Source organism: Rhynchophorus ferrugineus, unplaced genomic scaffold (assembly GCF_030347505.1).
Source record: "Rhynchophorus ferrugineus isolate W39M unplaced genomic scaffold, kcgeb_rfMv2 rfM2, whole genome shotgun sequence".
In the NCBI taxonomy this organism is placed as follows: domain Eukaryota; kingdom Metazoa; phylum Arthropoda; class Insecta; order Coleoptera; family Curculionidae; genus Rhynchophorus; species Rhynchophorus ferrugineus.
The window spans coordinates 10,231,396-10,257,475 of NW_027472581.1; the positions used below are offsets into that span (position 1 = coordinate 10,231,396).

The 26,080-nt window shown below is 28.1% G+C and overlaps 2 protein-coding genes across 2 annotated transcripts in view; one reads left to right on the forward strand and one right to left on the reverse strand.

The window, feature by feature from the left end:
- Hs3st-A (Heparan sulfate 3-O sulfotransferase-A) overlaps positions 1 to 26,080 on the forward strand; it is a 480,225-nt gene that overhangs the window by 76,006 nt on the left and 378,139 nt on the right. The window lies entirely within an intron of this gene.
- LOC143190794 (uncharacterized) lies at positions 7,680 to 13,499 on the reverse strand. The gene is made up of 5 exons (XM_076395363.1): positions 13,294 to 13,499; positions 13,115 to 13,233; positions 12,336 to 12,831; positions 11,992 to 12,233; positions 7,680 to 8,336 (listed from the first exon to the last, which is right to left on the reverse strand). The coding sequence occupies exons 1-5, from the start codon at positions 13,364 to 13,366 to the stop codon at positions 7,680 to 7,682; spliced, it is 1,587 nt and encodes a 528-aa protein (XP_076251478.1). The 5' UTR covers positions 13,367 to 13,499.

Below are 26,080 nucleotides of genomic sequence, written 5' to 3' on the forward strand. Positions count from 1 at the left end.
GATTCAGATGGAGTGTAGCCGACAAGGTGAATTTCTCTTGTTTCTACTGCTTCTTCAGTAGTTGTTATATCTAGATATTCGACAAATTCGTCTGCTAATACTTCAGTTTCTCTTTGACACGAATCCGTAAGCATTTCTGTTGTTTCTGATTTACTCAACCATGTCTCTTGATGCCTGAATTGACTTTTCTTAGGACTTTCAGAGGACAATTTTAGCTTCTTCCTTCTTCTACGTGTTTCGGATTCTTGTAAGTTTATCTCCTCTAGCAAACAGTCGTATTCCAAGTCTGATAACTGCACGCCATAATCCCGAAAAATCGCTTCTTTGATAAAGTCGCGTCGAGATCGTTCACTCAACGATGGATCCTTCTTGACTATTTGCCGATAAATTTCCATTAATTCACCTAACAGTTGGTTTGAATTCATTTTGGTACTACGCTGCTGCTAGAACGACACAAACTAAATATGCAGTCAGTGATATTATATATAAATAGCAAAAGGTTTGGGGTTTTTAATTCTACCTGCTAATAAAGTACTTAACGACTCACAATAGAACAAGAAAAGAAAAGGGATTAGAGTGAAACTTCTTTTATTAAACTAATTCTAAAACATTTTATGATGGATATATAAAAGTATTAAAAATATGTTAAATATTGGCATATCGGCATAAAAGTAGGAATTTCAATGGTTGTTTTTATTTACGTGTGTTCTTCATTGATCTTATAAAAGCCATAAAACTATATAAAGTTAATATCGATTCGGGTCACTTCCATCGTTTTAAAATGTTAGTTCTTATTTTTTTAAAATGATAAAATTATAAATTTTTAATTGAAGTATTTTAAAATTGTTTGATATTACAATACCATTATGATAATATATTTAAAGTGCGTAATAATGATTATTTTTATTTGTAGATAACTGTTGTATCATCTTAATAAAATAAGTAAGTTTCTCAACGTCCGTTAAAAATTTTAAGAATATTTTCGAAATAACATCTAAAATATATTTGTTATGAATACTAATTAGATCAATATTTGTTTGTATGTTCAAATATATGGATATATTAAAACAACGAAAACATATGCAATTTTTTCACGAGAATCAAAAGTAATTAAGTGATATGGTAACTTATTGATTGGTCGCCTAATGATAAAAAGTTAGAATAATAAAATAGCATATATAAATTATATGTTTTACTGTATTAATTATCTATATCTATATTTATAACTATATCTATATCTATATATATCTATATATAGATATATATATATATATATATATATGTATGTATATATATATATATATATATATATATATATATATATATGTATGTATATATATATATATATATATATATATATCTATATCTATATATATCTATATATAGATATATATGATGCTGATAATTCCCTAACGATAAGAAATATCTCAATAGAACAATTTTGAAATTATTCTTTAACCTCAGGATGTAGGTTAGAATAGTAACGAATAATATTGGACATAATTAGGTACATTCCTTTTTACATTTTAAAAATTATGTTAAATTTACTATTGTTTTTTAAAGCGTTGAACTAAAAACCAAAAATCAAAAAATTACCAACGATTACAAGCTATTTTATAGTTGTTAATATACTCTCATTATAATAACAATTTAAGGAAACATTTCATGACTTCAAGTTTCACTATTTTAGTCAAAATTGAGGCATTTTTATGAAATTTATACGCATATTTTCAGTATTTTTTGTATTTACTACTTAGATGTTAGACCTGTAGCAGGCAGGAATAAGTTTTCTAACTTTGTTACATTCATAGTATTATTGTTGTGTGTTGTTTTTTGTTTAATCTGTCGATATAAACCTATAGTAGGATCACATACGAGATCATTATCACTAGAATAACCAGTTTCAGGAGTGCTGATGTTTATAATAATTAAATATAGTTATAATGATATAATAAAAAATAGCTTTAATGTAACGAAATAAAGATAAAAATAACATATTTACAAAATTATTGCCATTATACGTACATAACAATACACACACTTTATGACAGTTAACAAATTAACATCTTATATTAGTGATATTTCTTTAATTTATAATTACGAAACGACACTTGTTATCTACTAAAATCTAAACGCCGTTAGGTATCGTAAAAATAATATAAGGACACTTAATGTAATTAAATAAAGGTGAAAATAACATGTTTACAGATTTATAATCATTATATATACTATTACATATAAAACAAAAATAAAAATACATGCATCTTTGTGCAATGTATATTGTCTGAATTTTAGATATCTTGTTAATGATCGTTAGGTGATGAAATCGTACACTTAGTTTTAAATAAATATACTAGTTCATCTTCATAATTAGCGCTGATAGTTGTGTCCTGTTGAATTTGTCGATATAAATCTATAGTAGGATCCCATACGAGATCATTATCATTCGAATAACCAGTTTCAGGAGTGCTGATGTCAGGTACATTAAATTCATGTTCTGACCTTGTATATATTAAGCTATCATACTCATTTAAAAAGTCATCTAGTTCTGACCAAAAACTAGATCTTCTTGATACTGCTGGTGATTCTGATGGAGTGTAGTCGACAAGGTGAATTTCTCTTGTTTCTACTGCTTCTTCAGTGGTTGTTATATCTAGACATTCGACAAATTCCTCTGCTAATACTTCAGTGTCTCGTTGACACGAATCTGTATGCTTCTCTGGTGTTTGTGATTTACTCAACCGTTTCCCTTGATGACTGGATTGATGTTTCTTAGGACTTTTACAGGACAATTTTGGCTTCTTTCTTCTTCTATGTATTTCGGATTCTTGCAAGTTCATCTCGTCTAGAAAGTAGTCGTATTCTAAGTCTGATAACTCCACGCCATAATCCCGAAAAATCGCTTCTTTTATATAGTCGCGTCGAGATCGTTCACTCAACGATGGATCCTTCTTGACTATCTGCCGATAAATGTTCATTAATTCGCCTAACACTTGGTTTGAATTCATTTTGGTACTATGCTACTGCTAGAACAACACAAACTAAATATACAGCCAGTGATATTATATATATATATATATATATATATATATATATATATATATATATATATATATATATATATATATATAGCAAAAGGTTTGGAGTTTTTAATTCTACCTGCTAATAAAGTACTTAACGACTCACAATAAAACAAGAAATGAAAAGGGATTCAACTGAAGCATCTTTTATTAAACTAGTTCTAAAGTATTTTATGATGGATATATAAAAGTATTAAAAATATATTAAATATCGGCATATCGGCATAAAAGTAGAAATTTCAATGGTTGTTTTTATTTACGTGTGTTCTTCATTGATCTTATAAAAGCCATAAAACTATATAAAGTTAATATCGATTCGGGTCACTTTCATCGTTTTAAAATGTTAGTTCTTATTTTTTTAAAATGATAACATTATAATTTTTTAATTGAAGTTTTTTAAAATTGTTTGATATTACAATACCATTATGCCAATATATTTAAAGTGTGTAATAATGATTATTTTTATTTGTATATAACTGTTGTATCATCTTAATTAAAAAAGTAAGTTTCTCAACGTCTGTTAAAATTTTAAGAATATTTTTGAAATAACATCCAAAATATATTTGTTATGAATACTAATTAGATCAATATTTGTTTGTATGTTCAAATATATTGATATGTTAAAACAGCGAAAACATATGCAATTTTTTCACGAGAATCAAAAGTAATTAAGTGATATGGTAACTTATTGATTGGTCGCCTAATGATAAAAAGTTAGAATAATAAAATGGCATATATAAATTACATGTTTTACTGTATTAATTATCTATATCTATATCTATATCTATATATATATCTATATATATATATATATATATATATATATGTATGTAAATATATATATATATATATATATATATATATATATATATATATATATATATATATATATATGATGCTGATAATTCCTTAACAATAAGAAATATTTCAATAGAACAGTTTTGAAATTATTCTTTAACCTCAGGATGTAGGTTAGAATAGTAACGAATAATAACGAACATAATTAAGTACATTGCTTTTTATATTTTAAAAATTATATTAAATTTACTATTGTTTTTTAAAGCGTTGAACTAAAAACCAAAAATCAAAAAATTACCAACGATTACAAGCTATTTTATAGTTGTTAATATACTCTCATTATAATAACAATTTAAGGAAACATTTCATGACTTCAAGTTTCACTATTTTAGTCAAAATTGAGGCATTTTTATGAAATTTATACGCATATTTTCAGTATTTTTTGTATTTACTACTTAGATGTTAGACCTGTAGCAGGCAGGAATAAGTTTTCTAACTTTGTTACATTCATAGTATTATTGTAGTGTGTTGTTTTTTGTTTAATCTGTCGATATAAACCTATAGTAGGATCCCATACGAGATCATTATCACTAGAATAACCAGTTTCAGGAGTGCTGATGTTTATAATAATTAAATATAGTTATAATGATATAATAAAAAATAGCTTTAATGTAACGAAATAAAGATAAAAATAACATATTTACAAAATTATTGCCATTATACGTACATAACAATACACACACTTTATGACAGTTAACAAATTAACATCTTATATTAGTGATATTTCTTTAATTTATAATTACGAAACGACACTTGTTATCTACTAAAATCTAAACGCCGTTAGGTATCGTAAAAATAATATAAGGACACTTAATGTAATTAAATAAAGGTGAAAATAACATGTTTACAGATTTATAATCATTATATATACTATTACATATAAAACAAAAATAAAAATACATGCATCTTTGTGCAATGTATATTGTCTGAATTTTAGATATCTTGTTGATGATCGTTAGGTGATGAAATCGTACACTTAGTTTTAAATAAATATACTAGTTCATCTTCATAATTAGCGCTGATGGTTGTGTCCTGTTGAATTTGTCGATATAAATCTATAGTAGGATCCCATACGAGATCATTATCATTCGAATAACCAGTTTCAGGAGTGCTGATGTCAGGTACATTAAATTCATGTTCTGACCTTGTATATATTAAGCTATCATACTCATTTAAAAAGTCATCTAGTTCTGACCAAAAACTAGATCTTCTTGATACTGCTGGTGATTCTGATGGAGTGTAGCCGACAAGGTGAATTTCTCTTGTTTCTACTGCTTCTTCAGTAGTTGTTATATCCAGATATTCGACAAATTCCTCTGCTAATACTTCAGTTTCTCGTTGACACGAATCCGTATGCTTCTCGGGTGTTTGTGATTTACTCAACCGTTTCCCTTGATGACTGGATTGATGTTTCTTAGGACTTTTACAGGACAATTTTGGCTTCTTTCTTCTTCTATGTATTTCGGATTCTTGCAAGTTCATCTCGTCTAGAAAGTAGTCGTATTCTAAGTCTGATAACTCCACGCCATAATCCCGAAAAATCGCTTCTTTTATATAGTCGCGTCGAGATCGTTCACTCAACGATGGATCCTTCTTGACTATCTGCCGATAAATGTTCATTAATTCGCCTAACACTTGGTTTGAATTCATTTTGGTACTATGCTACTGCTAGAACAACACAAACTAAATATACAGCCAGTGATATTATATATATATATATAGAAAAAAGGTTTGGGGTTTTTAATTCTACCTGTTAATGAAGTACTTAACGACTCACAATAAAACAAGAAAAGAAAAGGGATTCAACTGAAACGTCTTATATTAAATTGGTTCTAAAGTATTTTATGATGGATATATAAAAGTATTAAAAATATATTAAATATCGGCATTAAAGTAGAAATTTCAATGGTTGTTTTTATTTACGTGTGTTCTTCATTGATCTTATAAAAGCCATAAAACTATATAAAGTTAATATCGATTCGGGTCACTTTCATCGTTTTAAAATGTTAGTTCTTATTTTTTTTAAATGATAACATTATAATTTTTTAATTGAAGTTTTTTAAAATTGTTTGATATTACAATACCATTATGCCAATATATTTAAAGTGTGTAATAATGATTATTTTTATTTGTAGATAACTGTTGTATCATTTTAATAAAAAAAGTAAGTTTCTCAACGTCTGTTAAAAATTTTGAGAATATTTTCGAAATAACACCCAAAATATATTTGTTATGAATACTAATTAGATCAATATTTGTTTGTATGTTCAAATATATTGATATGTTAAAACAGCGAAAACATATGCAATTTTTTCACGAGAATCAAAAGTAATTAAGGGATATGGTAACTTATTGATTGGTCGCCTAATGATAAAAAGTTAGAATAATAAATTGATATTTTTATAAATTACATGTTTTACTGTATTAATTAATATCTATATCTATATCTATCTATCTATCTATCTATCTATCTATCTATCTATCTATATATATATAACGGATATAATTAAGTACATTGTTTTTTATATTTTAAAAATTATATTAAATTTATTATTGATTTTTTAAAGCGTTGAACTAAAAACCAAAAACCAAAAAATTACCAACGATTACAAGCTATTTTATAGTTGTTAATATTCTCTCATTATAATAACAATTTAACGAAAAATTTCATGACTTCAAGTTTCACTATTTTCGTCAAAATTGAGGCATTTTTTTTAAACGAAACTAAACGATATTTGTATTGATAATATACGTAATTTATTTAAAAAAAAACTAGGAATACATTCTGGTTAAATTGAGTTATTTGCCTTTGTAAAATCCTATTCTGTTATAATGTTTGTTTGTCGTTTAGACTGTGGAATAAAACCGGTTTAATTGCTATGAAATATAATATAAATAATTCAAATGAAGTCGAAGACGTCAGTATTTCGTAGGTTTTTTTTCTTCTATGAATTCTTAAATATTCTATTATGGTCTTGATAATGATAATTGCAGTTTAAAAACAATATTTTCGATAATCCTTTATCTTTTATTATTATTATAAATCAATATATTTGGGATCTTTTATTACTTTCATCATACTTGGGAATAGTAGCATATCAGGAAATTAAAAAGAAAAACAAGAAATATCCTATTTGTGTATTTCTATAAGAATAGAAAATTTTAAATGTTTTTTATTTGTTTTCTCGAAATTTATACGCATATTTTCAGTATTTTTATGTATTTATTACATAAATATTAAACCTGTAGCAGGTATGAATAAGTTTTCTAAACTTTGTTATATTCATAGTATTATTGTAGTGTATTGTGTCTTGTTTAATCGGTCGATATAAACCTATAGTAGGATCCCATACGAGATCATTATCACTAGAATAGCCTGTTTCAGGAATGCTGATGTTAATAATAATTATATATAGTTATAATGATATAATAAGAAATAGCTTTAATGTAACGAAATAAAGATAAAAATAACATATTTACAGAATTATTCCCATTATACGTACATAACAATACACACACTTTATGTCAATTAACAAATTAACATCTTATATTAGTGATATTTCTTTAATTTATAATTACGATACGAAACTTGTTATCTACTAAAATCTTAATGCCGTTAGGTATCGTAAAAATAATATAAGGACACTTAATGTAATTAAATATATACTATTACATATAAAACAAAAATAAAAATACAAGCATCTTTGTGTAATATATATTGTCTGAATTTTAGATATCTTGTTAATGATGGTTAGGTGATGAAATCGTACACTTAGTTTTAAATAAATATACTAGTTCATCTTCATAATTTGTGCTGATAGTTATATCTTGTTTAATCTGTCGATATAAACCTATAGTAGGATCCCATACGAGATTGTTATCACTCGAATAACCAGTTTCAGGAGTGCTGATGTCAGGTACATTAAATTCGTGTCCTGGCCCTGTATATATTAAGCCATAATACTCATTTAAAAAGTCATCTAGATCTGAGGAAAAACTAGATCTTCTTGATTCTGCTGGTGATTCTGATGGAGTGTAGTCGACAAGGTGAATTAGTTTTGTTTCTACTGCTTCTTCAGTAGTTGCAATATCTAAATATTTGATTAATTTCTCTGCTAATACTTCAGTTTCCCTTTGACACGAATCCGTAAGCATTTCTGTTGTTTCTGATTTACTCAACCATTTCTCGTGATGCCTGAATTGATTTTTCTTAGGACTTTCAGAGGACAATTTTAGCTTCTTCCTTTTTCTACGTGTTTCGGATTCTTGCAAGTCCATCTCGTCTAGAAAGTTGTCGTATTCTAAATCTGATAACTCCACGCCATATTCCCGAAAAATCGCTTCTTTGATATAGTCGCGTCGATATCGTTCACTTAACGATGGATCCTTCTTGACTATCTGCCGATAAATTTTCATTAATTCGCCTAACAGTTGGTTTGAATTCATTTTGGTACTACGCTACTGCTAGAATGGCACTTACTAAATATACAGCCAGTGATATTATATATAAATAGCAAAAGGTTTGGGGTTTTTAATTCTACCTGCTAATAAAGTACTTAACGACTCACAATAAAACAAGAAATGAAAAGGGATTCAACTGAAACATCTTTTATTAAACTAGTTCTAAAGTATTTTATGATGGATATATAAAGGTATTAAAAATATATTAAATATCGGCATATCGGCATAAAATTAGAAATTTCAATGGTTGTTTTTATTTACATGTCTTCTTCATTGATGTTATAAAAGCCATAAAAATATATAAACTTAATATCGATTCGGATCACTTTCATCATTTTAAAAAGTTAGTTATATTTTTAAAATGATAGCATAATATTTTTTTAATAAAAGTTTTTTAAAATTGTTTAAAAAAGTAAGTTTCTCAAAGTCTGTTAAAAATTTTAAGAATATTTTCGAAACAACATCCAAAATATATTTGTTATGAATATTAATTAAATCAATATTTGTGTGTATTAAATATTAAATATATATATATAAATATATATACATATACATATATATATATATATATATATATATATATATATATATATATACATATACATATATATATATATATATATATATATATATATATATATATATATATATATATATATATTTATATATATATATATATATACATATACATATATATATATATATATATATATATATATGTATATATATATATATATATACATATACATATATATATATATATATATATATATATATATATATATACATATACATATATATATATATATACTAGCTGACCCGACAGACTTCGTCCTGTCAAAAAGATTTGTAATGTGGCAGTTTTTGTGCCTACGTATTTTAAAAAATTCTCCTGAACAGAACCATCACCCTGGTGATAGGGCGTTGTGAATAAAAAATAATTAAATAAAACATATATAAGGATTGAAAAGTAAGTAATCGCTTTATTGTTAATCATGTGAATCATAATTATTATTATTATTATCATTATATTGCTTTGTGGTATACGATGTTTTTTGTTTGATTACCTGGCGCATAGATAAACAAATCTGATGGTTTTCCAACACGGGAACAGGCAACATACAATTGACCATGTGAGAAACATGGGTTTTCTAGATTAATACCACAAACACTTAATGATTGCCCCTGGGACTTGTTTATAGTCATAGCAAAAGCAAGCCGACAACATGTCTATAGGAAATTTGCCATTACCAATGTCAATGAGTTGTTTAGAGAATATGTTTCCAGATTGGTCATTTTGCAACTCGACACGCATATTCTTGCTTAAATGAAGTACTTTAACATATTTCCACAAATTGGAGGACTTTAGATATGCATTGAGTTCATCAGCTGGCGTTGATCGTGGAATCACTGGCAATGTTTGACGAAAATCTCCAGCTAATAAAATCATTGCACCACCAAATCGGTTATTATTGCTACGTAGATCTTTTAAGGTTCTGTCTAAAGCCTCCAAAGATTTTTTATGTGCCATCGTGCATTCATCCCAAACAATCAATTTACATTGCTGCAAAACCTTTGCCATTGCAGAGTTCTTCGAAACGTTGCAGGTTGGAGTTTCATTGCTTTGCATATTTAATGGCAATTTTAGTGCTGAATGGGCTGTTCGACCACCTTCAAGCAAAGTTGCTGCGATTCCCGACGAAGCGAGTGCAAGTGCAATTTTATTTTGTGAGCGAATTGTTGCTAATATTAATGAAATAAAAAAAGTTTTTCCTGTACCACCAGGTGCATCTAAGAAATAAATCCCTCCAGTTTCATCATTTGTTACTTTCATAAGAGTTTCAAATACATACTTCTGTTGTTCATTTAACAGTGGAAGATTTGTTTGAATTTATTCTTTCAAAGCGTTGAGATCATACAGTCTTTCTCGATGCAACTCTTGGTTAAAAGCGTCATGCATTGGACGATTGGGTGCGGTCAGGCCTAATTGAATTAATAGTTTGTTTGACATTATCAAGCACATGTCCTCAATTGAAATCAATGCTTCATTGTAAATTTCTTCACTGATTTGTATATTTGGATTTCCCATTCTATTCCGTATTTGATACAAAATATCATCACACATATAATCTTTGTACTTCATCCACAAATCAATTGGGTTTGATGGGAAGCATGTAGATATGATTATAGAAAACAATGTTCGTATTTGATGAGTGTGTGATGATATTACAGCATCATTGAGAGTTTGATCCCAATGAGCGTCATTTTCAAGCAATTGCAAACGTTGACAGGCTTCTCTGTAGGATCCACACAATTCACCATCAACAGTTCGTAACTGTTGGAATGATGTTGGGCCACGTACATTGACTAATAGCAGTCGTAAATAAAAACATTCATCATTGCTTGGATGTACTGAATAAATCCGGCCAATCGCATCGGTGGAATATACATCTGTATATCCTGGAACTGGTTTTCCTTGTTTCCGTCGTATAAATCTCCTTGAGGATTGATTCCAGGTATAATATTTTGGCATTTCAGAATATAGCAATGTTTGTGCGAAATCATCGTTTTGGCATGTCTCAAAAAAACTGGTTAATGTAGTAGATGGTGGCTGAGCAGCTCTTTGTACTGCGTTCTGTGCTGTAAAATACACTCTTTGTCCATTTTCTAAATGCACAGCTAAGTGAACAACAGAAGGGTGTCTCTCATGAATAGGAAAAGAAAATATTCGCCAAACTGCTTCATTACTACTGACATAGCGGCCCATTTGGTATTGGGTAACTTCATCATTAGAATTCCCTGCACCAATTCCAATCACAGCCATATCACTCCCTTTGGTTACATATTTGCAAATGTATTTAATCGATTTCACTGAATGGCAAGATTCAACGTTGATGTGTGCTTTGAATGTCTTTGATAAAATGGGTGAATATGGAACAATCCAACGATTATCTATTTCAATATCTTGTTAATTTAATTTGACAATTGTTGATTTTCCATTGTCTGCTGTCGATCTGCGACGATACAATGGATAACCGTCATTACCAGTAATTGTTTCCGATATTAATGTCCGTGGATATCGTTTTGAACATTTACCATCCATCATACACGGTGAATTTTGATTAAGAGTTCCACAGGGACCATGTATCATGTTTTTGATAACTACCTCATGCAATCCAGGATCTACTTGTACATTAGGGATTTCAGCTGATATCACTGCATCAACTTCATTTGGCCTTATCTTTTCAACCAACCAAATCAAAATGTGTGCATGTGGCAATCCTCGTTTCTGCCTCTCCACAGAATACATCCAGCAGCGTGTCTCACCAAACACATTATGTTTTACGATGAAATTCATTAAAGATTTCAACTTTTGTCTAAAGACTCTGGCTGTAATATCATGACGATCAATGGATGATTTCCCAGGTAATAACTCCTGCTTAATTTCTATCCATTGCGGATTGCATGTAAATGTGATGAACAAATCTGCTGTACCATAATGACGAACATACGACATGGCATCTTGAGCATATTCGTGCATATGCCGAGGGCTTCCGATGTATGTTGCTGGAAGAATAGTCATCCGACCGACATTCTGTGCATTTCCATCAGTATTAATCGCATCTCGAAGGTGAATATACTCTTCAGATCGGAGTTTGGTTTGATTCAACCTGATGAATGTTAATCTCTCCGTTTCAATTTTAACATACATGTCATCAACATATTTGTGATATAATCGCCGACATTTCAATATGCGATTATCTGCATTTTCCCGAATCATTAGGCGGTATGAATAATAGTTCATTGAACTGACTTTTTTGTTGGTTTCAGAACCTGTAAACAGATTTTGTTTTAATAACATTCAAATATACAATTAAAATACATAATATAGTGACTGAGATATTATCGCCATAGCTAAACTAATATTTTAGTTACCTGTAATGGGATTTATCATTTTTATTGATAAATCGTAGCCATCTTCACCTTGCCAAAATATAATGGGATATTGCAGTGCATCATATGAGCGGTGTGTTTCCTTTATAGGTTGTAATTGAAAATTCCGACGATGTAAAACAATATCACGGGATTCCAAGTTTTCTCCAACTACAACGATAGCAACTTCATCAATAGTTGGTGCATTAAAACGTCTTGTATGTTGACCTGCAGGTGTTTTATCAGCTCTGATTACAATTTTGTGATTATCGGATGGCATCAGATCCAGGGCAGTTTTAAACAATATAATCAATTGATTGTGTTGATGAAATAAAGTTTGTAATTGTTCTACAATAGACCTTTTTACTAAATTGTTATGTGCACAACGCAGATCAATTTCTTGTGGTGAATTGCCCATAAAATAAATTTGCAGGAATTTGTTGTCGCTATCTGACACTGGTAACAGTGAACCTGCTCTGTGATATATTTGCCCTTGTATCTGTAAATAAAAAAATATTATGGTGTGGTATAAATTAATGGATTGTCAATGATCAAACTTAAATAATATTTGATCTTAAAAAGTATATATTTAGTTTTAACTAATATCTATCAAATATAAAATATAATAAAAGTGTCACTGAAACTGAATCACCATATAATATGATGACTAAGTGATATATTTCGTAATGATTAAGAAATTGAAGATTAGTAACACATCTTAACTTTGGTGACAGAAAATTTTGTTCGCTAAAATAATTATGAGTAACTGCTATAATACATACCTTGAAAGTTGGCATAAAATTTTCCCGAACTGCATTTGTTGCCCCAAATGAAGTCATTTGAAAGCAATTGTTATATTGTTGAATATGTGTCAAAAAGTGTATAGAATCTGTTCCTATTCCTGAAACCAATGAGTACAATGGTTCTGGTGGTGGATCCAATTGTATCAATTTCACTTTACCATTTGCGCAACACAATCCATTGGCTTCGTTTTTGTATTTTAATGCCTTACAGTGTGAGCAAACCAAGTTCATAGAACCAATAACAACACATTGGTAGTTACTGTAGTCAATTGACACATCGTAACTGAAAGCAGCTGGATTCAAACTTGCGCGATTATTAGTTGAATGTCGCGCTCGCGCTTCACGCGAATCAAATATAAATTATTTTTTCACTAATCACGAACTAAACAAACACTAATTAACTAAACACTCTGCACAAAACACGATATACGAATTTGTTTCGTGTATCACTTGACAATTCATCTGTCATCTGTCAAAAGTCATCTGTAACAGACAACTTTTTTTTTTAAATTTGATATGACTTGAACTCAAATCCTTTTAAGCCGTACAAATTGTTTTATTTATTTAAAATTTGAATTAAATTTTAAACAAATAAAAAATTTTAAATAAATAAAACAATTCGTACGGATTAAAAGGATTTGAGTTCAAGTCATATCAAATTTTAAAAAAAAAAGTTGTCTGTTACAGATGACTTTTGACAGATGACAGATGAATTGTCAACTGATACACGAAACAAATTCAAACAAAAAGGGCTATTTTTAGGGTTTTTCCAGCAATAATTCTAATTTTTCTCGCCGTAAAAACCATCCCTGAACTTCAACGAACATTTTAAAAAAAGATTTGGCCAAATTGGTCCAGGCGTTGTTGAGTTATGCGCTTAGGAACATATTTTGCGATTCATTTTTATATATAAGATATATATATAATATATATATATATATATATATATATATACATATACATATATATATATATATATATATATATATATATATATATACATATATATACATATATATATATATATATATATATATATATATATATATATATATATATACATATATACATACAACTACGTGGGCAACGATTAGCTCGAAGAAGCTATTGAAGCGTTCAAAAATCATGTTTCGAAGATTACTCATTCAGAACAGAACAAATACTTTGAAAATTGGTTTAAGCGTATTCAAAAGTGTATCGATCATCGTACTTTGAAAAACAATAGGAATATATTCGCAGCTTACCTGTTTGTTTTTTCCCTATTACCATAATATAAATAGTGACCCTCGTATAATAAAATTAAGATAATTTTATAGAAGCGGTGATTTTTATACGGGTTCTGTTAACCTTCAGCTCAGGTATTTTTTTATGAGTGCTGCTACCGTATAAATTACAATAACCTTTTTTCCTAAAATAGGAATTTTTGAAAATAAAATTAGTTTCTCGAGAAGTTTTTCGATATTTCTAACTAAAAAAAGATTAGTTTTGTTAAAGTTTTACTTTGGTACAATAGAAGAATATATGAAAAAGGAATTTAAATGATCAAGCTTTATTAACAATATGGAAAAACCGATTTTTCCGATTAGTTTTCATTCCTGACAGCGCAGCAGCTTCTTTTGTTCTAGTTTGATTGGCACATTTATCAAATCACCCAAACTTGGTAGCGGACCTGTGGGCCTTAAACGCTCCTTATTTTCAATATGCCGGCTCTACTTTTACCTGGGCTATCCATTGTAATACTTAATAAAATATTTGTGTAATTTATTGAGTAAATATTTAACAATAAATAGAGAAAAATTAAATAATTTTAACAAGAAAATTGAACCGACTTCAAAAGATAGATAAGTTATTTTTGAGTCCATTGGTTAGACCAGTGGAATCACGTTTCATCAATTTTCGTAATACAATTTTTGTAATACAAGGTGTGTGACTAAACTATTTATAATATTATTTTAACTGCAACGAACTGATCAGTTTAAAGTCCTTATGTTTATATAACTTGCATATTATTAAATATAATTATATTATATTAGAGTGATTAATTAAATATTAAAGTGATAAAGCAATAAACAATCATCCAATAAAGTAGGATATTTATTAATAAAATAATGATTAAAGGTAAATAAATATTATAGTATATGATTTTATAGTGCAGGGAGATGATAAGGTAGAGGAGGTATATATCAATAAAACCTATTTACAATATGCTGGCCCTACTTTTACCTGGGCTATCCAGTATATTGTAATACTTAATAAAATATTTGTGTAATTTATTGAGTACATATCTAACAATAAAAAGAGAAAAATGGAATATATTTAACAAGAAAATTAAACCGACTTCAAAAGATAGATAAGGAAATCACTAAAAAGTAAAAATTAATCAAACTTACATTTTTAATACAAAAAAGAAACGTATTAAAATAAAATATGTACATACTAATCGTTGTAGTAAGTATATAAAAATAGGCAAAATTTCATTTAACCTATCTACTCTACATATTTTATATTCTACAATATGCACACAATTTAGCTTAATACCCACCTAAACCTATTTATCTATTAACAATATTATTTATCTACCACCAACTGATTAGTTTAAAGTCGGTATCGAGCTCAAACAATACAAAAATAATAATAAAATTATGTGACATATACACATAATTAAATTACGAACAGAACATATCTGGCTAGCTTTGTTGCTCGCTTAAATATTCTACTTAGCAGCAGTTTATAAAAACACAAAAATTAGGTATTAATAGTGGAATATTTATGGTGTCATTACAATATATACTTAGCTGGGCAAAGAAGTTATAAAACATTAAAACGTTTGCACGATTTTGGATTATTTATGAAGGGTTCCGACACATAGACCATCAAATGTAATTTGTCAATATGTTTTTATATAAAGTCAAATTATATAACTAATAAAAACACAACAGGCGGAAGGAATATTTCAAAGGATTTTTTTTTGGAAAATGAAACAAATAATAATATTTTACCTTTTTTATACTAAGTTAATTTTGAATAAATAATAAATAATATATACATTAATTTAAATAATTAGTTATTATACGGTATTGCTAATCCCTACTTTTATTTATAATAATGTGATTGTTCTTTAAAATTCTGGGAGAAATGTGTAATTTGATCCCGTTTTAGTTCAAAACTATTTTCACATTCACAATTATAATCAGCTGACTGTTTAAATATTAACTCAGTAAACATTAGATCCATATCCTGAATCTGGATTTACCACTTCTACAGCATGATTAATTGTTTCATGTTCATTCTGTAATAATATGTCAGATTTCCTGCAGCGTCGAATTGATCCAGTGTTTGATGTAGTCCATAAAATTCTATACTTATACGTTCTCATCTTTTTCAATAAAAACCTCAGATTATATTGCATTATACTCCATTTAATTTACTTTTAATTTTAATTTAATTTACTACTGCTACAGTATGATTAATTGTTTCATGTTCATTCTATAATAATATGTCAGATTTCCTGTAGCGTTGAAATGATCCACTGTTTGATGTAGTCCATAAAATTCTATTCTTATACGTTCTCATCTTTTTCAATAGAAACCTCAGGTTATATTGCATTATTCTCCATTTAATTGGAAAGTATGTTTTGAATTTCAGCGTCTTGTTTCATTTCCCATGTTTCTATTCCCCTTGCATAATTAAATAGTTGTACGGATATGTACTAATACTATTTCCATTTGATCCTGCCGATAACCATGATGTCTTTGGAGAGATGTAATCTACTAAATGACTTTCTATTTCCACAAAGTAGTTATTAGAATATGCAGGGATTTCTTGTTGTTGTTCTGTCTTATCCAATAAATAATAGTACTCGATATCTGTTAAGTCTACATTATAATATTTTAACAAAATTGCTCTAACAGTTTCACGTCGATTTCTCTCACAATATGAGGGATATCTCTCGGCTATTTCTTCATGCAATATCATCAACACTTGTAAAATTTGTGTTGAATACATCTTGATTTGACTCAACTTTTAATTGTACTCAACAAATTAAATAACTTTCAGACAATTCGATATATTTATATACATTGTGTAATATTAAATTTTAATAGTTGTACAGTGATAAAGCAATAAGCAACAATCTAATAAAGTAGGATATCTTATAAAATATAAAGATTAAAAGAATATAATATAGCATATTATTATATGGTGAAGGTAGATGATAAGGTAGAGGAGTGTAAAGGTATATATCGATAAAACATATTAATTTATCAGGGTCTGTCACAAAATCAAACATGTTAATACTAGTTAATGTCTTCAATAAAATAGTTTTAACAGTACTGTTGGTAAACAAAAATTGTTGAGATAATTGAATAAAAATTGTTTTAATAAAAAATATAATTTACAACTGTTAAATTATATTTTAAAATTGTAAATCAAAAGTGTATAGTTTTCTGAAGATCATTTTCATACAAATATAAGATAGTGTACTTTCTATTCTATATAATTTAGACCCCCACTTCTTTGCTGTGATTTTATTTTCAGTTTTATTTTCAACGCCAATAAGAACATTTAACAGGATTTTTATTATTGTTCAACTTTTCGAAATTTTATATATAATATAATTTCATCCAATGAATGCCATTTGTTTCATAGAAAATAGTTCCAGCGGTATAGTATTCAATTTCTATGTAATATGTGTTATAGTTTGCTACAGTATATTTATGTTTGGATCCATTGGTTAGACCAGAGGAATCACGTTTCATCAATCTTCGTAATACAATCTTTGTAATACAAGGTGTGTGACTAATCTATTTACAATATTACTTTAACTGCTACGAACTGATGAGTTTGATGTCCTTATGTTTATATAACTTGCATAATATTAAATATAATTATATTATATTAGAGTGATTAATTAAATATTAAAGTGATAAAGCAATAAACAATCATCCAATAAAGTAGGATATTTATTAATAAAATAATGATTAAAAGTAAATACTATAGTATATTATTTTATAGTGCAGGGAGATGATAAGATATAGGAGGTATATATCAATAAAACCTATTATTTTACCAAATTTTGTCATAAAATAAAACATGCTACACCAGTTAATATGTTTTGCAATAAAATAGTTATAATACCACTATTCTGTTCTTACAAAAACTGTGTTCAAAAAGTTTTATGAAAAAGTTTTAGGATCGTCTACTTTCTATTCTATATAATTTAGTTAATTACTCTACTAGGATTTATTTTTAATGCACAATAAGCAGAAGTATGATACGCATTTCTTTAATTTCTATTTTTATTCAGTTTTTTTAATTTAGACATAAATATTTTATTCATTCATGTCAATCATTTCATAGAAAATAGGCCCGGTGGTATTGTAGTCCATTTCTATGTACTATTTGATATAGTTTTGTAGAGTATAATTATATTTGTGTCAATTGTTTGGAATAGAGGAACCATGTTTCTTTGTAATAATTTCTTAATTAATTTAATTAATCTCTCTTTGTAATACAAGGTGAGATCCGCTTTTGTGAGACTAACAGGTCAATTGAAAAGTCCCCGGCCTACGATAGTAAAACACATTTTTTTCGCAAAATTATTTCTTTTTATTCAACATAATCCCCTTCAAGGGTGATACACTGATTATAGCGACCCTCCAACTTTTTGATACCATTTTTGTTGTACGATTTGTTCTTTGCTTCAAAATAGGCCTCCTTTTCGTCGATTACCTCTTCATTCGACGGAAATTTCTTCCTAGCGAGCATACTTTTGAGATATGATAACAGGAAATAGTCGCTGTGGATGAAGAAGCAATTCGAAGCCAATTAATGGATTTTTGAAACGGTGCATTGTCTTGGTGATGCAGCACTTTCTTTTTCTTCAAATGCCGCCGTTTTTCGGCGATTTCGTCCTTTAAATGGTCCAATAACCTTATGTAATAGTTACTGTTGATAATTCTTCCCTTTTCAAGGCAGTTAATAAAAATTATTCCATGCTTATCCCAAATTACAGAAGCCATAATCTTGCCAGCCGACTGTTGCGTTCTCCCATGCTTTGAAGCGTGTTGATCTAGTGCAGTCATTCAAGATCATTTTGTGGATTTTTTTAATTTTTCGTCTGTAACAACCTCTTTTGGGCGTCCACTGCGTTCACCGTCTTCGGTTTAATTTAAGCAAGTAAATATTTTTTACAATATTTAGTTATTGCTATAATATATGTTTTAGGTAATTCGGTATATTGGCGCAGACTATGCGGTATATTTACAGGGTATTGACAATACCAATTTATTTTGAGGTCCAAATGAATGGATGGTTGAAATATGTTTATGCAAGTGTTACTCTAAATAGCGTGTATATAGGAGAATATAAAATACTTGTAGTAGATAGATAGTCGAATAGATAGAAGTCTCTTTTTCTGTAAAATTACTTCTAAAGCCATATCTCTTCTAAAGAAATTTAATAAACTTAATTTACTTAAACATTATTTACTTTAATAAACCAATATACCTATTATTTACACGTATTATTACTACTGAATAATGTATTATTTAATTAATTATTCATATTTTATTTAAATTCATTTCTTTCAGCTATTCAATGTTTTGAATATATAAATCACATTAAAACACTACACACTATTTCCTTGCGCTACATTGTTGTTGCTATTTATTTATTCAATATTATTATTTATTTTATTTGTCTATTCCATATTTAAACAATATATCATAAGTCAATGAGAGAACTTACAACTATTATAATAACTATATAGGATTATTCCATGGTTAATTATTTCAATACACATCGATCATATTTTTTAAGACAGCACTGTGGCCATAAGGCATGTTTTTTCCTTCGAGAATGGTTAAATTTAAAATGTTAAAAATTATATAATGCAAAACCTATTAACTGAAGAATATTTTAACAATAAATGTATGAGTGTAATGTAATATATGTAAGAGTGGTCGAAACTGGGTTATTATAAAATAAGATTCTATAATGTAAGTTGATGGAAGCAAGTAACCGGAGGTAACTTTTTCCATAAACTATTATTCTATTAAATATGCGTATGAAACTAGAATGTTACCGTTTCTTTCCTTACTTATTTTTATGACTACTTCAACATTCTATCGCTTCAATACACATTGTGCAATTAGGTCAACTTTTATGTCATAAAATACCACTTCAGATTCACAATACTCTTGCAAGGACTGATGCAATATATGGGGATGTTCCTTGTTTTCTTGGGTATCATTGTATATTAAGATCGATTAATAATAACAAACATTTATAAATTTATATATATATATATATATATATATATATATATATATATATAAATTTTTAATTTTTGTTATTGGTTTAACATTGTTTTTATTTGTTAATTTTATATCATACAATATATTTCTAAAATAACGAAATCCAAAAATATTCAATACTGTTTTCTTCCTTTCCATGACTTCCTTATCTATGCATTTGGTAATCGTCAAGTTAATTTGAAACCATGTCGTAACCCTATTTCAATAGTAAAATTTTAACAGGATTCATTAAAAATCATCGTGGTCTGGTAGATTGATTATACTGTGCTGCGCGCGTCCTCAGTGTTAGAAATATTTGCATATTCTCAGTATTGCTTGGGAGGTCATGAGTAGGACTCTGTCTTTTCTATAATCAAACTTCTGATATCGGCGTAGTGTTAGTCTTCGAGGCGTAAAATATACTCTGTATTAGTTATTAAAATAAAGGGTAATGTTCATAAGCTTTATATTAAGCTATATATACCATACCATATGTATATATAGTAAAAATGAATTTAAAAAAATAGTAAGAATATGACATTAATTTATTTTGACCAACTTTAGAAATCATCCCAGAAGACATCCGGTCTTACCCACCCTCCCTGGTTACTGGCCTGACTGGGATCATTTTCCTTGTCGCATTTTACACTCTTACGCCTAGAACATTCCCAAATTTTAAACAATCGTAAACATACATTTACGACCAAGCCCCAGCAGGATTCGAACTCTCGGCTATCGTGACAGTAGGAGGGCCGTCCCATCGCCTTTACAACTGCGCCACTAAGCCTGCAATGGTTAAATTTGAAATATTAACAATTATATAATGTAGAGCCTATTATCTGAAAAATTTATCGAAAATAAAGACAGTGGCTAGTTTTAACAAAAACAGAATTATATTAGTAATTAAAAACAGTGTATTATAAAAAACGATTTTACAGTATAAGTTCTGCGTAGTGCCAATGAAGTTATTTTCAAAATAATAGCTTCATGATACTACTTTGTAAAATTATAAGTTTTATTGGGTTTTAGTCCTTTTTTTTATTAGATATCATTAAGCATAATCCGTTGCACTCTGTGAGCCATTACCATTCAGGGCAATTTTGCAGTACCTGAAATTATTTATGGTATTTACTTAGATGAGGATTGCGTTTTGTTATTCTAGTGCTATTAGACCTTTACATTTACTGAATATATAAATGTACGGGATGACTCAAGGCTATTCAGTTTGCTGAGGTAAGTCAAGTGTTCAGTAGAAGAAGATGTATTCGATACAAATTTCACAAGTGTTGATGATGCTACATCAGGAAGTAGCCAAGCGATATTCCTCATATTCTGAGAGATATCGACGTGAGACTATCAAAGAAATTTTGTTACATCATTATAATGTAGACTTGAGAGACATCGACTACTATTATTTATTGGATAAGACAGAGCAAGAACAACAGGATCAACAAGAAAATTCTGCATATTCTTATAATTACTTTGTGGAAAGGGAAGATTCAATGGATTATGGTTACCAAAAGTCATCCAGGTCAAGTGAAAATAATGCTAGCTCATATCCGCACAACTATTTTATGAAGCAAATGTGTCCTGATGATTCCTCTGAAGAACATGAAAAAATTCAAGGAGATCATTTGAACTACTCCAACCAAATTACATTAGATACTGGATCAGTTCGAAGTAGTACGGATGTAGACTTATATGGGTATGACGAAGAAATTATTCATAATGTAGAAATGGTACATTCAGGATATGGATCTAATAAGTTACCTGTTAATATTAGTATTAAACAGTCAAGTGAAACAAACTCTGAATCCTTTTACTCTCCTATTGACAAAGAAGAGCAGAAAATATACATTTCTATCGTAATTCGAAAGAAGAGGAACAGAAAAAATAGACAATAAAAAAAATGGTAAAATAAGATTATTTGTTTCCTTTCCAGAAGAAATATATTTTCAATTATTCCTCCCGACCATTGTCTCCTTAATAGTTATCTAACTATGCTTTATATTTAAGATATTTTTTAACATAAAAATTGAACCGATTCCAAAAAAATTAATTAGGAACTCAGTAAAAATGTAATCAACTATTTACGATAATATTTTAACTACAGCCAAGTGACTACTTTGATTTTGGTGCCAAACAAAAACAGTTATATTAATTTAGATTTGTTTTCTTGGTAATTTAGTTTTATTTTATGTCACAAAATTATATTATTATTTTTGTATTGTTTGGGCTAGGCACCGACTTCAAAGTGATCACTTCGTAATAGTTAAAATAAAATTGTATATAGATAAATAGGCCAATTATTAAACGTATTAAGTAAAGTATTAAAGTGGTGAAATTCTCCTAAAAATCTCCAAATATTATCAACTATGACCCCTACTATTCTTGGTACCCAAATCCCATAATGAGTTGGCTACCTCGAGCTTTCGATTAACGGATTGTATATTTACCAGCTTAAAATAAATTGATTACCATTTTTTTAAACAAACATTTATTTACTTATACTAAGGTATCGTTGATAGTTTTATATATAGTTATATGATAGTTGATAAATTTAATTATATCATAGTCACTGTTCTTACATCGCAGCAGAATGATGTCTAATTTCTTCTTCACTGAATTTCCCATTATCTCACTTTCACACTCAACAATTTCTAGCTACGTCTTACCTATAAATTAAAATATAAATCATTACTAAAATATATTCTGCTTAAAATAAATGTCTAATTATTACCAGTTATTACAATTTTTGCTACTATTCTTGATGAAAAAACATCGTTAATTACTTGATTACTTTGAATACAAACAAGAATCATTCTTCTGTGTTCTTATTATCATTATATTTTGGAATATGTTGATACCTATCCGATGTCGCTGAAAATTATGTGTTATAAATTTGGCAGCTAACCATCTTACTATAAATAAAATAGATGTTGTTTGGATTTTATAACATTTACAAATATAACCATACATTCTGCACTTACCCTCGTTCTTCCATATTTTAAAACCATTGTATGTTATACCACCAAGAACAATACAACAATTTAATTATTATTACTCTAGAATTATTAATTTAACACAATATCTAAATATTTTTTGCTTTTTGAGATTTTTTAGTTGTTTTGACTTGATCGACTGTACCGATGGACTCGAAGAGGATGTACCGCCATTAGAAAAGTAAGACAATTTGATTTGTGTTTTTCTATGGTTCCGTATCCTAATATATATATTCTATTCAAAGTTTTTGTAGTAATGCGTCGTGGATATTTGTGAGTTTTAATTCAGATTGGCTTTGACATATAAAAAAATTCTGATATAAATAAAATAATTGAACAAAAATGTTACCCAACATAATTTATTTTAACACTCTACTATATCTAAATACTACAGTTAATTATACAGCCACAATAATTTATAGGTAAGAGTTAAACATCTCTTATCACTATTGCTTTCAAGAATTTGTCAAGATGTACGCTAAATTATTCAAAATATTAGTTATAATTATTACAGGTTATAAACGGGCAAACATTATTTTAGCACTTTATTTTGATACATTTAATGTCGCTCCGTAATATATCACATTACTTTGTGTGAAAATACCGAAAACAATAGATATTCAGGATCACAAATTATTTATTGACCTTAATAGGTTATTTCGAAAAGAAACGAGATAGCGAAGAGGTAATTATTGATGATATTAAATAACAATTTTATTAAACTATAAAATATAGTTTATAAAACCTACAATTTTATTGAAAATGTTTTTTAAAGGGTTTCTGTCGTGCTAAATATAACTGTGGGTACTGTGAATAACATCACTTACAAAATGAAGAATAATATCTTAGATTCACCCAAGAAAACCCGTCTACATACAAAGTGGATGGCGAATCTTGACCGTATTGATATTGGCTGTATTCGATACCAAATATACAAAATGTATAAGAACAGTAAGTACATAAACTGTTTCATCGATATAAGCATAATTTAATAAAAATTAGTTTAGAGAAAATTGGCTCTCTGGAAAGTATACATTAAAGAATTAGGGACATGCAGATTTTTGAGGGCTATAAGACATTCTTTACACTCTTACAAAGGGTCAAATGGTGTAAAGATAACCCTCGGAGATATTTAATGGAACCTCCAGACATTACCTTAAAATTTTATGCCTTAATTTTATTAGAGGAATAAAATAATATAAGAAATTTGAATATTTCAAAATGGTTCAATGTGGCACTCTTGAAAAGAGAGTAACAAAAAAAGTATAAAATCAAGAAAAATTGATGGAAACAGGTAAAAGTTACAATAGCATTCAATTGGGTTTTGGTGGTAATTATATTTATTAATAGTTAATTGCGGACATATTGTTGACTGAGAAGGATATTCCATCAAAAACTGCTTGGATATGTGGAAGGAATAGAATAATCTCATGAGATCAATAGATCAACCATAAGACCTTCAGTTTGGATGAACTCGACAAGACATACTAAGGAAGTAATTAATAAATTGTGGAATCGTGAATATGTTTTAGATAGATTAGAAATTGAAAGTTTATTGATTGAACTGGAGAGTGAATCGTAAAGTGAATGTGACTGAAGGAAAACTTCAGGATATGTGATAATACTGTGCAATTCTGGAAATTCCTGAGACATAGTGATGACATTAGAAAAGGGTATTGTAGGGCGCAAAAGATTTGTGTGCACAGATATGATTCCAATTATTCTAAATTAGACGTAAGCATTAAGTTAGAACGTATGAGAAGATAAAAAGTACTAACTGTTTTGTAGATATGGAAAATGCATTAGACATAATTCAGTGATTAATTTTATCAAGAAGGGCGGACACAGGTAGTAACAGAAGAAATAAAAATTAAGTGATACCAAGATGACTTGCCAAGTAAACACACCATCGAAGGAAACAAGAACTAAAAGGAGTTAAATATAAGGAAAACAAATCTAACCTATAAACTATTATATTTGTGTTATTACTTGTACTTAATAATATATCTATTAGATGTACTATAATACTAAAATAAATAATATTTGGTAATATTTTTGTTCAATTATTTCACAAGTATCCATCACGCATTTCTTCCTTAATAATTTGATGGTTACTTACATTTGTTTATATTTACACAAGGTAAAAGTAACGGTTCAAATGAGAGTTTGCATTAAATTCAGCTAAATTTAAGCCCAATTTTATATTAACCGTATTAGTCTTTGTTATATCGCTTAAAAAATTGTTCGGAATTTTTAATATCTACTGATCAAAAAGCATTTATTGGGTTATTTAGTATTAGTTCTTTATGATCTAAAAGTATATTTTTGTTAATTATATATTGATTAATATACTATACAAATTATTTGCCACGCCGAGTTAAAATTAGTGTAATAAAAATTGTAATGAAATTAAGATAATTTATATAGGGTTTTAATTAAATTGCCAAAGCCGAAAATTTATATTTTTTTATATGGGTACTGTTACCCTTCAGCTCAGGTACTTTTATTTGTTTATACGCTGCTATTGTATAAAATTTCAATAACATTTTTTTGATAAATAGCGTTTTTTGAAAATAAAAATAATTTTTGTTGAGTATTTCGATATTTCCAATTTAACAAAATATATAGGAAAATTCGAAATTTTGTTA

Bases quoted from the DNA above. Each gene is read 5' to 3' on its own strand.
- LOC143190794 (XM_076395363.1), bottom strand. From the start codon at position 13,366: ATGAACTTGGTTTGCTCACACTGTAAGGCATTAAAATACAAAAACGAA. The intron at 13,234-13,293 runs GTAAAGTGAAAT...CATTGGTTTCAG, and splicing joins TGGATTGTGTTGCGCAAATG to GAATAGGAACAGATTCTATA. The intron at 12,832-13,114 runs GTATGTATTATA...TTTTATTTACAG, and splicing joins ATTTTATGCCAACTTTCAAG to ATACAAGGGCAAATATATCA.